At 35.1% G+C, this 17312-nt stretch overlaps 1 protein-coding gene across 1 annotated transcript in view; it reads right to left on the reverse strand.

Annotated features, from left to right (window-relative positions):
* The window catches only part of AGMO (alkylglycerol monooxygenase), a 194349-nt gene that overhangs the window by 81324 nt on the left and 95713 nt on the right, over window positions 1-17312 (reverse strand). Inside the window, exons 6-12 of the mRNA XM_074898034.1 lie at window positions 14927-14993; window positions 13360-13425; window positions 13172-13251; window positions 11886-12020; window positions 11277-11393; window positions 3068-3150; window positions 1829-1934 (exon numbers count right to left, since the gene is read on the reverse strand). Of these exons, the coding sequence (XP_074754135.1) occupies window positions 1829-1934; window positions 3068-3150; window positions 11277-11393; window positions 11886-12020; window positions 13172-13251; window positions 13360-13425; window positions 14927-14993 (654 nt within the window). The remainder of the gene's footprint in view (window positions 1-1828; window positions 1935-3067; window positions 3151-11276; window positions 11394-11885; window positions 12021-13171; window positions 13252-13359; window positions 13426-14926; window positions 14994-17312) is intronic.

Raw genomic sequence — 17312 nt, forward strand, 5'->3', positions numbered from 1 at the left:
AGAGCAAAAGATTTGGAAGACACCTATTTTTTCAGTATTTTCCAAGAAAAAAAATGTGAGCAAGGTACTCTTGTTTCTTGATAAAAATGGATTACTTAGTACCAAAAAAGGGACTAAAAAAAGAGTACAGAGAAGTATAATAGAAAGGATAGAAGGAAAAACATTAGACAGAAGAAAGGATAGGGAAGTACAGTAGGAAAAACTTGAGATGGCAGTTAAAAGTTTGATAGATACATGTAAAGAATAGAGTAAGAACCATTTCATTTTACTATCTTCATGAAAACTGTATAGTTCCCTACAAATTATAGAATAACCTGATAATTTTACTTCTACTACTTTCTTAGCAAGAGACACTTTTACATATGTGTTACATATGTTTACACACATTCCTCAGCAAGGCAAGTACATTTTTTTTTTTTTTTTTAATTCAGAGTGTATATTTTGACATAGAATTCTCCGCAAATTCAGTTAAAATACTCGAATAATTCAAGTCTGAGAGCTGTATCTCGAGGGCTATAGAATTAATTGCAAAATTTTAGAATTCTTTCCTTCAGTAGCGTCTACTATAGTAGGCTACTCAATAAATAATAAAAACATTTTCCAAATGGTATTTAAGCAAGTAAAATCCTTAAAATATCTGCTGAATTCTGGCACGCTCTTATCAAAGGAATTCAAGAACTGTTTGATTTATATACCAAAGTTTTGACAATGTAACTAAATGGGAAAAAATCAAAACCATTCTTGATTAGTGTATTTATCTAGCTTTAAATATTGTCCAATAGTTATGGTTTCCTATCCCAGGTTAAAAAAAAAAACAAAAAAACCAAAAAAAACCCACAAAAAAACCAGCAAACAAAAAACAAAAGAAAAAAAAAAGACCCACAGTAGCATATTTTTCCATTCTACTATTGCCTGATCTTTTAGAAAAGCAGGGGAATCAGCACTACTACCAGAAACCTCCAATTAGGAAAGCTCCTATAAATTTTACAGATGTTTCAAGTCAAAGGAACCATTTTGAACTTGTTTTGAGTCTCAATCTCTACTGTTTTATCTCATTTTTTCTGGTTTTAATCCAAAAGATAACTTTCTGGTAACAGTTCTACTAGTCCAGCAACCTGTTCATAACCTTGCTGATAACTGTCTTTGCTGGTAACCAGCACGAGGTAGCTTGGGAATGTTATTCAGATCAGAATCATATTAATGATTTAGTGTTATTTTATTCAGATAACATCAAAAGAGTTATTCTTAAATAGCACCTATACTGAAAAAAGAAAAAGATAGATCAAAAAGTAAAAGTCACAAACAGGATAAAAATAAGTTCTAGTAACCCAAAGGCAACCATACTTAATCACACCGGAGGTCTATTTAGTCCAGCATCCTACCTTTGTCAAGGGCCAGAAGTCTGTTTCAGAGGTACAGTATAAGTACAGACAAAATATTTGATATTTAAGACTCTTCCAGCCTCCAAGTATTTTCAGATTTGTCCCATGAAAAGGTGAGTTAATCAAGTTCAAATTCAACAACACATTATTATTATTGTCTTCAGAGCATATGTCTACTAATAAATTATTTTTGCAAGAAATGGTATGTATACACTTTCCTGACTTTTCTTCAATGGAAATTGGTATCTCTACAGCAAGCCCCAATAATTTTCTTTCAAGTTAATCACAAAAAGTAAGAAATAAAGAGATAAAAAAATCAATATTCTAATCAAATAGTATAATAAAAAATAAGGAAGCAAAATATATATGTTTAGTGTTTCTGCTTTTTCCAAAAAGATAAAAAATCTAGAGCCATTGGCACAGACTTTTCAAAATAAATGTCTTACCTCATAAGCATAGCGCAAATAAGAAAACTGACTCCTTAAGTAGCCAAGTTTGAACACACCTATGAAGACTAAACAGCGGATGATTTCCAAAATTCCTGCTTTGGGCCTAGAAACAGGAATTAATTCAGATTAACATCCAATCTTTTCTTCTTTGTTAATTTCAGTGAAAAAGAGAATGTAGAAACAGCCTGTGATCTCCTGCACTTATACAAAGTCACCTTTCTTAATCTTATAGTTAAGTTTTCATAGTATACGCCTTACATGGATTTATAACACTGAATTGGCTAGGCCTGAGAATACACATACTCACAAACTATATATGAGTTCTCACAAAGATAGCTGTATATACAGCTATCCTCTTTTGATCTCAAAAATGACAACAGCAAAATTCTGAAAACTGCTACATGAGTAGTTCAGAATCTTTTCATTTGTCTATTTCTGTAAATTTTTACTAATGCACATTATTAACTCCCTAAGTTATATACATCTCTGGCATACTGACAGATTTCTATTTATCCTGAAATAAATTGTTCAGCCCATACAAATGAAAGGTATTCCTTTCTGAAAACATTGAACAGCAGGTGCAAAGCAGAACTGACACCTCAATCTTCAAGGAAGCTTCTATTCCACATTTCTGCTTTGGCAGGGCATAGTTTCTTTGTAAGAAACTGTAGCTGCTATTTACTCTTCTGCAGGGTCATGGTGCCTGTATGGACTACTTCCATAGTGTATGGGATGGTGTATTTAATATCCAGTTTGATTTCAATCCATATTGGTTGAATTTAGTCTTAAGCCTACACCATCCGTCACATGATTTTGAGTCTACTCTGAGCTACACTGTGTGCTTTTCATCACTATATCTGACACCTATGGCATGCTCCACAGGACTGACAATTCTGTTGTGGTCTGACCTTGAACAGCCTTGGGACAGCCTATAGGTCTCACTGGCCTGCCAGTGTCCCAGACCCAGAGATGTGGACCCAGCCAACGCAAGCACAGAGGCGTGACAGGAGTAGTCCATCCCATAACTTTTCTGCAAGGGACAATTGATACGGGAACACTCCTGAGTTTAGGTGCTGTTAGTCATGTATTATTTTCTAGTCAACGGATAGCAACATACGTGTCTGAGTGCATCTGTGTTTCTTTATCAATATAACTTCTGATACACTTGAGATATCCATATAATGATAAATTATGCATAATAAGAGAAGAAAAAAAAAAAGTGTATTTGTATCCTACCTGTTCTCCATAAGTAGTCCAAAAGAGGTCAGGGACAGAATGATAAAGCCAATTCTCAGGAGAACAGTTCCCTGTGATAACATCTGTTAAAAAGCAGACAAAGAATTAATTTAGAATAATTTTCTGAAGAGAAATTGAGTTTTAACGGAACAGTAGCTTCAACCTCCTCGCTCAGTGATGTCAGTGTCTGCTTTTAACGTAATTTGTTACTTTAAATTCTACAACAAAAATATCTGCTCTGGATAGCTCACTTTTCTGGAGTAACCACCTTTATAGTTGTTCCCTGAATGCTGTATTTCCAAAATAATTTTTAAGATATTCATGTGTTTTCCTGAAGTTACTTGATTCCCTTATGGCTTTACCCAAGAGAGAACAAATTTATTTCTAGATTAAAATCCCAGCAGCTCTGTTAGTTTTCTTCATTTTACGTTACCACATCTTTACAATAGTCTTCTATGGATCCCAGTGGCTACCAAAACCAATACATTGGTGAGAAAATTAACGTGCCTTCATGACAACTCGACACTTGGTTCCCAATTCAACAAAACTCTTCATACCATTAACTTCAATCAGACATAAACCACTTTTAAACGTTAACAAGTGTGTTAGTACTTGCATAAATAGCAGCATGAGGATTTATGTCCTTAAAATTTATATCAAAATTATATAAATCAAATGCAGGAAAACAGAAATTATTTTCATTATGAAGTCTGAATTTTTTCTTTTCATTTATTAAATATTTTTCATATTCTACACAGCTGCCTTTGAAAATCAAATATTTTATCAGTTTTCTTGTTCCCTCCCTGACTTCCTTTCAAATATTAGTTTTGAAAAGCCTTTGTTTTTTCATTTAAAAAACAACAAAAAAACCCCAAATAAAAATAGTGGATCTGGCTGAGTTATAGGAACCCTTTCTGACTTCAACAGCAACAAGGTTTATGAACAGTATCTTGCATTTCAAGATTTCAGGCGCTGGAAAAATTAAAATCTATGAATGCTTGCACTGATTTTGATAAATCCTACTCAGTGACAGGCCCACCTTCCTTCAGTGGTGGCCCCTACACTGCAAAGAGATCTAAGGTATCTATCTGTGAGCGTGGGAGGCCACAGGAGGATATTCTCAAGTTTTACAGCTGTGTGAACTTACAGTGCCCATGTTTGCAAAACACATCACACCACACACTCAGGCTGGGCAGGTTTCTGTTGTTTTACTGAAGAATCACAAGCACCTACTCAGATATCCTTAAGAAACAGTTACTGAACAAAGAAAACACAATCCCAGCAATGAGTGAGCTAAACAGAAACTTCACCAGTTTACAAGCCAGAACACACTTCTCACAAATGACAGCTGTCAAGCCACTCTGTTGCAGAGATTTATACCAGGACAGATCAAATTCATTACTGCATTTCCAATCTGTTCCATCCCTCCTTATGATAAATTTACAAAACGTCAGTCTGATGATTACCACCATCATCTACTTATATGTAGAACTTGAGAAAGGATATTCTTTACACTTTTCTTACATTCTTATCCTGGGCATCTGCTATCAGCTATCACAAGAGACAGGAGATAAGTTAAATATTGAACCCTGGGGGGACTCAGTATAGCAGTTATGTGTTGAGACTCTTGCTTAAGTCAAGAAAGCAGAAAATGCTCTAATGGGCTTATAGTCCTTTATCAACGTTTGTATCGCTTGGGATACATTTGCAAATTCCAGATACAAGTTTTTAAAATTTGTCAATAAAAGATTGAGGGTCTTCTTTCTGAAAACTTCAGTTTCTATAATCCAAAAATCCCACAACTATCCTAAATTTAAAAGACTCCCCATTGTTAACACGAAGCAATTTGTTCTGAAGTGATGAAATTTTTGGACAGTGTTTTTTTATACAAATCAGGCACAGGCTCTACTTAAGTTTAATAAAATAAGTAGTTCTTTAACTGCTCATCTAGCCATGGTAAGTTCAACTCCCACTTCAGCTTCCTGTCGAAACTGGCTCATACAAAAATTTCAAGAAGTGAGCAAAGAAAAAACATGATTTGGCACAGGCATAAGGGAACTCACCCATACGTTTTTCAGAAATGTTTTGGTATGTTTTTCAATCATTGTTACTTGTCAAATAAAGGAGTTTGTGAAGGACCTAGGACTGGAATTCATGGTTTTCCTCCTTAGAGACTGTCCTCACTTTTAAATTGGAGAATTACATCTTTGAAACCTAGTTCTTCTGGCCAGGTGAGTCTGATTTTGCTTTTTGCTTCCAGTGCAATGCACTACCTTCTACAGACTGCCCTAAAAACATTCCCACAGTGGCAGGGCACTATTCTGAGAAAAGAAACATACGGTTTTGTATCCCCCTTAGGCAGGAAAAGGAACTGAACATCAAATCCAAATTTCAAGCAAGCCATGTAATTGCTACATTACAATATATGGCTAAAATCACACTTTAAGGAACACAAGTGAACCTGCAACGGTTTTGAGACAACAAATGTTACTATCTGTCTTCAGGAAGGATCCAGCAGCACCTGACATGAATGAATAAGGGTGTCTCCAATTTCCAGTTTTAAAAAGCTGCATGATTTCACACTTTTTTGCCCTCCCAGTGTTTCTGAGCTGACTAACATTAGACAACCAGACATGAAGTCCCAGGCATCTGGGTCTTCTTGTGATTCCAGTTTCAGAAAACTGAGGTGCTGATTCATTTTACCTTCCTTTAAGTACCTTTACTGAAGTGCCTAAAAACCTGTTATTAACTTAATCATTCTCTGTAATCAGTGGAGAGAGAGAACTTTCTAAATGATTCTATTTCTTGTCATTAGCTAGACTGAAAGTCCAGAGGCTAAATTTGGTCCCTGCACTAAGAGGGGTTTGAGTGGATGATGGAAACACTTCTCCAAAGCAGACACTTTTGGTTCATATTTTAGTGATGTTTTCTCTCTTCTATATTTTTTTTTCTTTGCTTAAAGATATATATTTAACTGCCGTTTCTAGAGGAGTAGGAAGAAAAGTAAAATTAAATTTAATATATTTTCAGGAAACAACAACAATTTTTATTATTGTTCTATTGTATTGTCCTTGATGGACCTTGAAATAATGATAAGCTTGATATTAGAGACACTGTAATATTATAATTCAGACTGCAGCTTTCTCCTCACAAAGAAAGAGGGTTTGAATATAAAATTTTTGAGTGTGACCCTGAAAACTTCTCTTACACATTTTCTTTAAGACGTGCAAAATTGAAGCCTGGAGTTATTATTTGACTCTCCACATAGATCAAGAACTTAAAAGGAAATTAATAAATTGCAGTTGTTTTAAACATGTATTTCCAGAAAAAAAAAAAAAAAAAAGGAATCAAAATACATTCGAATGTATATCAGTAAATCAGAACTGAAGCAACCTTATAATTTAGGAAAATCAAACTATAAACCAGCCTTTATCTTTAAATGGTTAAAATGGTCTATGAGGTTCTTCAGCATAATCACTACCTGAGCCAGGTATGTTTATATTTTACAGATTCTGTTTTTCAGGCCAATTTCCATTTCTCTGAAGACACTTCCCTCCTTGAACCATAACATTTTCAACACTGGCTGTTCGTAAGACTTCTTATGGTCCAATACCATCTGTGGCCCAGAACATGAAGGATTGGAGGACTCCAAAGGACAACCTGTAGATCACAGTTAACTGCAAACTGGCACTACCATCAGATTCACATAAATGCATGGCACTGTAATGTCCCCGTACAGTGTTGCAGCCTTCCACTTCCCAATTCTTCAGCTCTCTGGAGTGGTGAAGGGTGAAACATAAAGCCTTACTGGGAACCATGAAGGTAGAAAGTGTAAGTTACCCTTCACTGTAGATACATGTACCACATTCACATACAGCAAAAAAAGAGTGTTCCCTCATTTGTGCTCCTAGTCAAGGACTACCAAGAAATCTGTGGTGGAATATACCACGATGCCATTTGGGAATAACAGTTTTTAGAAAACCAGCAACGTAGCATAAATTTTAGCATTATTAGTTTGCTTTCATAACTTTTCCTTTATAGTTCCAGTAGTACAGTTACATGCTGCCTTGATTCTTTTATTTACTTTCAAACATGTTAGCACCCTATGAAGTGGATGCTGGCAGCTGAAGCATCCATTTTCTAGGCATTACTCTACCAAAGTCAACAAAACAGTCAGTGGGTTATATCACTAAACAAAACATCATATATTAAATCTACACACTGCAAGTTGCAGTGTGAAAAGAATGTGCCTTTTACACTTTCGTTACGGCTAGCATCCTAGTTCCACTTAAACATAATATGCATGGATGCATATATACAGTAAATGAGTATTTATACACTGGAGTATTTGTATAAACAGAGAAGCCTGTGGGACCACAGCAGGTTCCCCAATTACAAGTCAGTCACAACTTTGTAATGTGGTTATTGGCTGCAATCAAACAGAAAAAAATATTTCTGTTGGATTTTGATTTCATTGAAAGCTTTAAAAATATCTTGCAGCCTTAAAAAAAAAGGAGTGGGGTTATAGAATTTGGGAAGAAGCTTACATGACTTCGTAATCGACAGAATGCCACAGCATTATTATTTTATAGTTTTTCTAGTAATGAAAAAATAACTAATTTAAATGAAGGAAATGATTTTCCAAATGTTTATTAGATGAACACTGAAATATTCCAAATTTACTTTATATTTCAAAGAACTCAGATTGTTTTAATCCTTTTGAAGAATTACATAAATGCATTTTCTCATCCTGATGTGTTCAGTGTTTCAAAAGAACTGCTAGAAACGATGTCAGCATGTTTCATAAGCTAACAGATGCCTTGCTGTCATATATCAGACCTTTCGACATTTAAACGAAGAATGCTAATACAATGCTATGAAATTTGTATTGTTAGATGTCTTTGTATGAATTTATTTTACCTTCGAATTCCTAAAAAATTTGTAAATTCTTAGCGATATTCCATATACAGTATATTCCATATACTAGGTGATGTCCTACTGATGGATATATGAGTTGTGTTCTCAGCTTTCAAGAGATCTATCTTACCCTTACTACTTTTCCTCTAATTAAAACTGCTCACATATTCATAGCATTAGAGGCACAGTAAATGTTGCAGTATCTATCAACAACAAAGAAGACACTGCAAAATGTGTTTAAGGCACACTTCAATTTGATTTATGTGATACATGCAGTTCTGGAGCTATGAGACTTTTGCTTTGAATGTACTGCAGTTTTACACTCCTAGCACTCTCTCTGGGACTGATCCAAATCCCATTTCTTCAATGAGCTTTGGATCGGATCTAGATGTGCAGAGCTCAGAAGTAATTTTTATTCTCTAAATGTAGTGCAGATCACTATATAGAAAATAAACACTGTATGCTCTCTCCTGTGGAAAATATATATATTTGTTCTTTCTTGTCTTGCTCTTTCTGTAAGTTAAATGTAGGTCATTCAGACTGGAGGTATATGGTTGCTCTTTACAAACAGAGAAATTTAACACTTCTACAGGGCGTGAGACCAAACACTGAGCAACTGTAATCACTTGAGAAATGTAATAGCTGTGTGCTGTGTCTTATGGCTATTATGAAATGGAACTTATACCTAAAAATGAGGAAAACAGTTAGCTTTCTCCATTTATGGAGCTATGCCACAGTTATGACATAATTCATAGCCAGACAGAAAGTTCCAGTTGTATCCATAGACATTTCATAACTCAGTGTAGTGGAAAACTGATATTGAAGAAAGATTTTTGCCAAGAAAAGTTATTCATACACAAGCTTCCTTCTCATGACAGCTTCCCCACTGTACTGCAGAGCGATGCTGGAACTCTGCCTTGGGACCAGCACTTTCTCCACCCACGCTGAAGGTTTATGTCCTGAGATGAGGTGCTTCTAGACACTCTCTGCCTTATCCTTACTACCTTATTACCCTGCAGTTTTCTGCAGAGAATTTTCTAGTTGTTTTCCTTCAATAAGTTATTAAATGGTGGATCTTCAGGATGTTTCCTCCATGATTGCAAGAATTTAATGATCATCTGGGGCTTGGGTGCATTTTTCAACTTTCCTTATTACCTATTCTTAAACAGTTGCAGTTATCGGCAGAGAAAATAATTTGGACCATCCATTTTTCCCTCCAGGACCACAAAAAGGTGAAAAGAGAAACAAATAAAATAGGAAAAAATTCATAAGCAGACTCCTTACTTCTTGCTGCTAAAAGCAATAGCACAAAAGTATAAAACAAAAAACTAATCAAACAAAAACTCCACAGTTTGATCTCTGTGCAAATATGACTTGCTTCTGCTATGTAGGAATCTAGAAGCGTATCTGGAAAATCTTGCAGAGGTTTTTATCGATATAAGAACATTGGCAATCATGTATACTGTATGTCTTGTATACATTGGAGGTATTTATCCTTATCTTTGGCTCAATTTCCTGTCCTCAGAAATTACTTAGAATAGACTAAGCCTCAGATGGTTTAGTAATCTCCATATTCCCTGCAGTTGCACTGTGACCCTTTATGGAGGTGAACACAATATGTAGAATAACTTAGTATTAATCAGAAGAGTATGCCTGAGGTAGCTTTTATATTATATCAGGAATGCTACATAAAATATTTTTAAAACTTCTCAAAAATTGCATCATTCTACTGGTCTGATGTGTTACTCAGAATACGTCTAACCAAATACCTGGAAAAAAAAGGGCTGTAGCAGTTAGTATATGCAGAGCTGCCAGAACTGCTGTAAGCCTGCTGCCACGTATCCCAAGAAATAATTACAGACAGAGTCCTTCTCTTGCCCTTCTTGCCCTGGGACTCAAGTCTGAACCAGAAGACCATAATATCAACATCTGGACAAGATTTCTGACAACTTTGAAATGGCTTTGCAATCCTCTGGAATCTTTCAAGGATGACCATGGTCAGATATGCAAAAGACATTTCTAGAAATCTGCCTCTTGACTGGATTCAGACATGTTGGTGATGGGCAAAGGCATCGGGGTGCAGTGAGAGGGGCTGGGGGGAAGGGGCGGGGGGCCAGTGGCAGCCAGTAGACAGGGCCATAGTCCCAGCAAGAAGGGTGCTGCTCTGCAGTGTCCATCGAGGTGGACAGGGGACAGTAACCACCACTGGCCAAGGGTTGGAGATCACTGGGTGAGTGTGCTGGGACAAGGCGGGTCCACAGGCGAGCAGAGGCTGAAGAACCCAGGGGGCCCTTGGCAGCCTGACAGCAGTTCTATGGCAATATGGGTGACACAAACACAACAAGACTGCTTTTCAACCAAGGAGATCTTAGAAAGGGTTTAAGAAGGTGGCCAAAGGGCATTTTATCAAATTGATAGACTTTTAGGGTGTTTTGGTAGGTCTTTGGCTGATTTCTGGGAAAATTAGATGTGTTAAAATAATGCTTCATAACTAAAAGATTTTACCTTCAGTAAAATAGAGTTGTCAAGGAAGGAAGAATGAAAAGGAAGTTAGAAGGCTGTGAACCCAGGAAAGCAGTTAATATCTCACTTCTTGCAGGTGGAGACGGCCTTGTAGTTCACCTTCAGAGACTTCTAGGTATCCATGGAGGAACCACATTATGTTACCAGGAAGATCCTGTCAGCCCAAACATGAGGTGGGAAATACGTGCCTCTCCTTGCTCTAGTTCTATCAATGCTGTTGTATGTTCCAGACTGGAAGAAGGATTTGCCCTTAGGCTCCAGCTACTCCAAACTCATGCTGACACCAAGCTTCCCACCATCAAGCACCACAAGACCTTTGCAATCTTCCTTCTAAATTTTAGGCATTATTGGCATCTAACAATGTGACCAACCTTGACATCTTAAAACCTACATAGTTTCAATTCTGAGATATATTTCTCCTCTCATGAGGTCTTAAAAACAGAAGCAGACACATATGTCTTCTATGGAACATTTATTATTTTAAAATTTAATTCCTTAATTTAAGCATATTCATCTGTAAATAATTAATATGGTTAATATAGATTAATAAAAAATACCAAACATTATATATTTTATATTAGCTAGCTATATATTTAGCCATTTATGTTGATTCTTTTTACAGACTCTAGTTACTATTACAATAGTTTAAATAAAATAGTATATGAGTCAGGCTGTAGAGCCTCTACTCAATGCTTTATTATTTAATCATGTTGTGTGTCATATTATGAAACATCATCTCATGCTAACAGTAAAGAAAGGAAGTACTTACTGTCACAGTACCAAGAAGTTCAGTATACAAGTCCACTATTACGGCAAAGTGTACAACTGCATAGCAATTAAAATAAACCGGTACACTTGGATTGAAGGGAACTTCTTTTCCAGTGATCTGTATAAAGCAAAAGAGATAATAGCCTTTGACAGTGACCTGCTCCGCCCTGTTATTCCTTAGTATTCTTTATACTTACAACCACAAAAAAGATTAAGGGACACAGATAATTGCACTAAGATAATCTACTACCAAATTTACATGCTACTTAGTGTGAGACAGTGTGTGTGTTTACGTTCACAGCTAAAAGAAAAAAAGAAAATAAGAAAATATTGTACTCTATAGAACAGTTTTGAAAATCTCTTTAGGAAATGAATACTGAAAAGAGAAATAAAAAAATATATTTCTTTCCTTCAAATGAAAAGAAAAAAAAGGAGAGCTAAAACATTAATTTCCTTCAGTTTCTGTTCCCATTCTATCTTCCCCTATGCTTTATGACTGCTAATTTGCTAATTTAAAATAGCATGTGTAGAGTTTTTAACATTGATCCAGTAGCATTAAGAGGTCCAAGTAAATTACACAAAACTGAAAGCCTGTGCATGTTCTATTTACCACTGGGATTTCCTCAGGAAGGCCAAGTCTAGGTTTGCCTGGTCCCCAGCCTGGCCCTTTGAATATGACAGAAAGCTTATTGCAGAATCCAGGTGTGGCCCAAAACGTGTTCCAAATATGAGCCAAGGGACGTAACTGAAAAAAAGAGCAAGTAATTTTTCATTGTTAGTGAAATAAAATTTAATAAAACATTATATTTTATTCATTTTTAGCTCTCAAGTAAATGATTTTTCGAAGTCCATAAAGAGAATAAATTAGGAATAGTTGAAGACAGTCAGAGGTTCAGAAAAACCTGACTTAAATAGGCAGGAGTCGTATCAAAGTCCTTGGTTTATAGTGAGGATTACACTGGCTTCTGGCCTGAGGAAAATCTGTCTCTCCTGTAATCAATCCAGAGTATTTACTGGTATATTGTACAGCTGTATTTATGGTTGTTTTAAACTAGAATTTGGTTACTGGGACCTTGACATGACATACTCTCAATACCTAAATTATTTAGTATCTGACTGGAACGGACATAATTGTGTGGGCTGTGGCCATCCTTCCAGCTTCCAGCCCAGACACCCCTGCAGGTAGAATTTCTCATTCTTTGAGATGCCTCCTTGGGTGAATAGTCATGAAAAGCAAACAGGGACTTCAATGCTTCTCAGTCCCTGAGGTTTTTACAGAGAATTTTTATCTAGCTTAAGTGAATCCTAAACCAATAAATCTAAGAAGCACCACATTAAGCACTTTTTATTATTTTTTATTTTCCTTTTTTTTTTTTTTTTTTTAATAAAAAACCCCTTATATTCAACCTGTTCTGGAGGCTTTGTTGAGATCATGATGGCTGCTATATAATGCTGTCAATACAAATCGTTCTGGCATACCTTAAACCGCAAATATGCAGAAGAGATAATAGCAAAGATATTACCCCATGGGTTTATTTATGAAATAACAATATGTAAAGAAGACAAATAACAGACAAAATATATATTTTTGTGCCTCACTGCATATTGCTTTGCATATGGCAAAATGGACATTGAGTTGAAGGCCATTACAATATCACCATTGTAATTAGTTGTTAATGTTACTGTATTGTATTTTCATGATGACTACAAGCTCTGCATACGCTCGATGCAGTGAGTAGAAATAATTGTTTTGTAATTAAATAGTGAAGAAATTGTAGATGATTTAACTGACTACACAGCAATGCAAGGATAGCCTCAACTCTGCTTAAGAGAGGAGTTTCTTTTGAATATGAGTGCTGTTGAAGATACCAGAGTCAGTGATACAAACTATAGCACCTGGAGCATGATGGGATCAAATGAATTTACTGGATGTGTTAAGCCATATACAACTTCTGCATCTTCTGCCTCAAATGTTCCTGATGGAAGAAGAAAAAAAACCAGAACAACCAACAATCAAATTCAAAAGTATACATATTTTTGCCACACTAACTAAAAATGAGGGAGAACACCTTCTTTTTACTTACCAAATATCCTGTCCCAGATAATGAGTGTGCCGCCGTAATTTTTGTCAATGCAGTAAGGATTTCTACCTATAAAAAACATTTATGAAATCAATAATTGTGTATGTAAGAATACACTCTACTGAATTATGAAGGGAAATCTTCTTTAGCACCCATCATTCCCTATATGTCTATAAATTTTTTTTCTTACTAGGTTTATTGCTCTCTTTCTACTCAGATTCAAACATACAAATCAAACGTGTCACACCCAAAACTGTGAAACAAAAGGATTGATCTGGAGAGTAAACTCCGTTCAAAAAATAAATACAAATTAAAAAGCAAACAAAAAATCATTTCCCCAGTTTATACCTAAGAAAATATAGGCTAAATATATTTATGCACAATCATCTCATTAATAGCTTTCAGCTGTCTCTATCTTCTATGCCATATGTCTGATCCAGCCTTCATTATTATTAACTTCAGTGTCAGGAAAACTGATCCTTCTATCTGTTTTCTAGGGAATGTATTTGTATATAAGCTGTCCTATCAAAAGTATGAGCAAAGAAACATTGATTACATATCCCCATGTTCGTGGAGATTGTATGGAGTGACTGTACCACACTTGATCAGCTCTGGATTGATTCTGCTTAACTCCGATCAGGATTAGAGGATTAGTTTGGATTTACAGCAGAGTAAATAAGAGCAGAGTGTCTCCCTCCAGGATTACCAGTACTTGTACAAATTTTAAGGATTAGACACTTGCAGCACCACAGTCTTTTTAAAAAGTCTACACAGTGCCATAAACACTTTACACATGGAGGATATAATAAATATTAATAACGTCCTCTGTACATATAACTGCATTTGAGCCTGTTTCAAATTATTTTGTTCTTCCATCCCCCTAATACTCTTTTACTTATTATCTCTGCACACTGAATGAGCCAAGGGCATCTATGAAATCCACTTTGATTCCTCAGATATGTTCATGACATTTTTCAGTATGTAATGGAATTATTAATCCTATTTATATATGCAGTACTGTCTTGAATGCCTCTGAATACTGATAAAAAGTCAATCACCATGCACTTGTGTGAAGTGAGATTTTTCAATAATTCAGACAGCTGAAACCAAATTCCACTAAAACGTTTTACAGTTCTTCTAAAAGGTAACTACATCTTTTCACGCGTTCAGTGCTTGAATTTGAATGCAAAAGCATCTGTTAGTGATTGACAAGTTGATGTTTTAGTAGTCAGGGAAGGATGAGATTTTTTTTTCTATCACTCTTCATGTTTACAAATGTTGAATTGTTTTGTTCATAGTCTTCAAATTATTTCATGTTATCCAGGCTTAATTTCCTCCTAATAAGTAATCTTAAATGCAAAAATTTTAAATTTAACGTTATAAAACCAGTTTTTTTAAATATTGTGACATTTCTAGCTGAACAAAGACTATTTTTGAAGCAATGATCAAAATGAAAATCCTTCTGTAAAACTAATTTTACAGTACAACTTTAGCACTTTATTATTATACAAATAGTGAGCATGAGAAAAAAAAACGCACTGAGGAATAAGAGGTTATATTTTTAGCTTACCATGATGAACTCTGTGATGACTGGGAGTATTAAGAATCCACTCCAGAGGCCCAAGGTTGCTGATAACCTTAAAGTAAGTAATGTTTTAATGAATTTGAAAATACTGTAGAAGGAGGAAGGAAAAGAGGGTGGAGAAATGCATTAAGATGTTTATCTTAAGGAAAATTGCATAAAAAGACAAGAATGCTTTTTTTTTTCCTGAATCATTTTGCTGTATTACTGTTACAAGAATTTTAATGAAAAAAATGAAAATTTAATAAAATGCAACTTAAAAATTAAATTTCTTTTTCAGCTAGCAGCACATTTTCTTATTATTTTTATTATCAATTCATGATTCCCTATAGAACATTTCACTCACATTTTTTTACCCATATCCATTGGCACTGCTTGGGATGCAGTGCAACTCTAAGATCCCAGTTATGTGAACACTTTACATCAGCAAATGGCTGGAACTGACCCAGAAACAAATTCTCCTTCCTCCTTCAGTACCTTTAATTGCTTGTTCCTTCTATAAATACTCTTATTTTAGCCTGGCACATATGCAGTAACACAACAAACCTGATTAGGGAACTGATGCAGGTTAAAACTAATTCTTTTTTGTTTTTCTAAATTAGTTTAATTGGATGAGTTCCTGAATATGGTTACAAATACACTGTCATGAGTCAGAGGCATGAAAAAAAGCAGACTAGAATAAATTCATAGTGGAGCAGCGATCTAAGTCAATGATTCAACAGCAGAGAAAATCCAGCCTTGATCATTTCAGTACCAGAGCAAAAATGACTGAAAGTGTCGATTACCACAAACTGCCTCTTTGTCAGAAAATACTGATGAATTAAGTTTGTATCAGCAGGGTTTATGCTAAATTAGGTACCTTCTGTCTTATGGAGCCAGAGGACAACCAGCATTAACTTCAAATTTTGTGCTTTGGTTAGTTCAACAGAAGCGTGTAGATACCCAAACAGAGCAACCATTGATTAATCCCAAACACAAAACTATCAGTCACAAATAGATGCAATCACTGGATGACCAAAAAGGATTTCTGTTTAAAATATGGTATCTATTCACCATATCTGATTATGACCATAACGTTTTGAAATTAAAAAGGGGGGTGGGGGGGAATCAGCTCAATAAAAATACTTAGACTTTAACAAGCAAAACCCAGAACTATCACCTTTGTCTTTTACAGAACTTAATTAGTAAATTTAATACTCATACCGCCAAAATGGGTGATCTGTAATATAATAATAGAGATAATGGTGGCAAGCAACACATTAAGTAGAAAGGCAGACAATCAATACTCCTAAGAGCATGCCCATCCATCTAAATAACTAAACATACAAGAATTTTTAATCACTTAAGATTTTACAGAACAAAGTCCTAAAATATGTTAGTTCCATTTCTGTTTAACTCACACTTCTGCAAGTGAAAGTAGATCTGTACTCAAAAACTAAACACAGAACATTCTCTAGATGTATTTAAATTTGTATGAATCAGGCAAGTATCACAATAAAAGGAATAAATACCTTTTGTTCATTTTTGTCTTTAATAGAAGCTAAAAGAACTTCTATTTAATAGGTTAAGCAGAGCATTTCTGTAATTAAAGGAGTATAGAAAGAAACAAATTCTTCAGATACCGAGAACTGTAACATTTGGAGCATCTGTCTCAAAATCCTGCACACACTTGACTGGAAAAGCAGAATACTGGGACATTTTGTAATGTTAAACTGGTTTGTTTCATTTTGTTTAACTCGGAAGCCAAGGACAACCTAAGTAGGACCACGTGTATTTCTCGATTCTCCTTCAAAATAAGTTCAAGCCTGAAAAGACCACCTAAAGCTGAGAAACAATTCATCATTCATGCTAGCTCCATTTCCCACCTTTCTCAAGCAGAAAATCCCACTGGTTTAAGATATGTGAGATGTGACCACTAAATTAATTTGAGTCAAATGTCTTGAACTGCAGCCCAGCACCTGAGAGCGCAGTGATTTATCTATTAGATCACACCTAACTTTGATCTACTTGATTGTAATATATTTTTAGCTGTGTTTTAACTTTTTTTTTTTTTTTTTTTTGTGAAAATAATCCAAATCTGTTTTAGGAGAACAGGGAAGCACTAAAGAATAGCAGTGTTGACTTTTAGCCTACGGGTGGATTATAATACAATGTCCTCAGAATGAATGCTTTCAAGTCTTCAATATCCAGCTAATTAAATTAATATTTTAAAATTAAAATTCATCCTTTTGAAAATCCATATAATACATAGGTATACTAAAGTAGAACTTTGTGTCTTGGGGCTCTTTAAGGACCTCAGGAATTTACATAAAATTTTAAATAAATACTTCTGACTAAGCCTAGATAAAGTATTTTCTTTGGAAAATGAAACCTC

The sequence above is a fragment of the Athene noctua genome, chromosome 2, assembly GCF_965140245.1.
Source record: "Athene noctua chromosome 2, bAthNoc1.hap1.1, whole genome shotgun sequence".
Taxonomy (NCBI): Eukaryota; Metazoa; Chordata; class Aves; order Strigiformes; family Strigidae; genus Athene; species Athene noctua.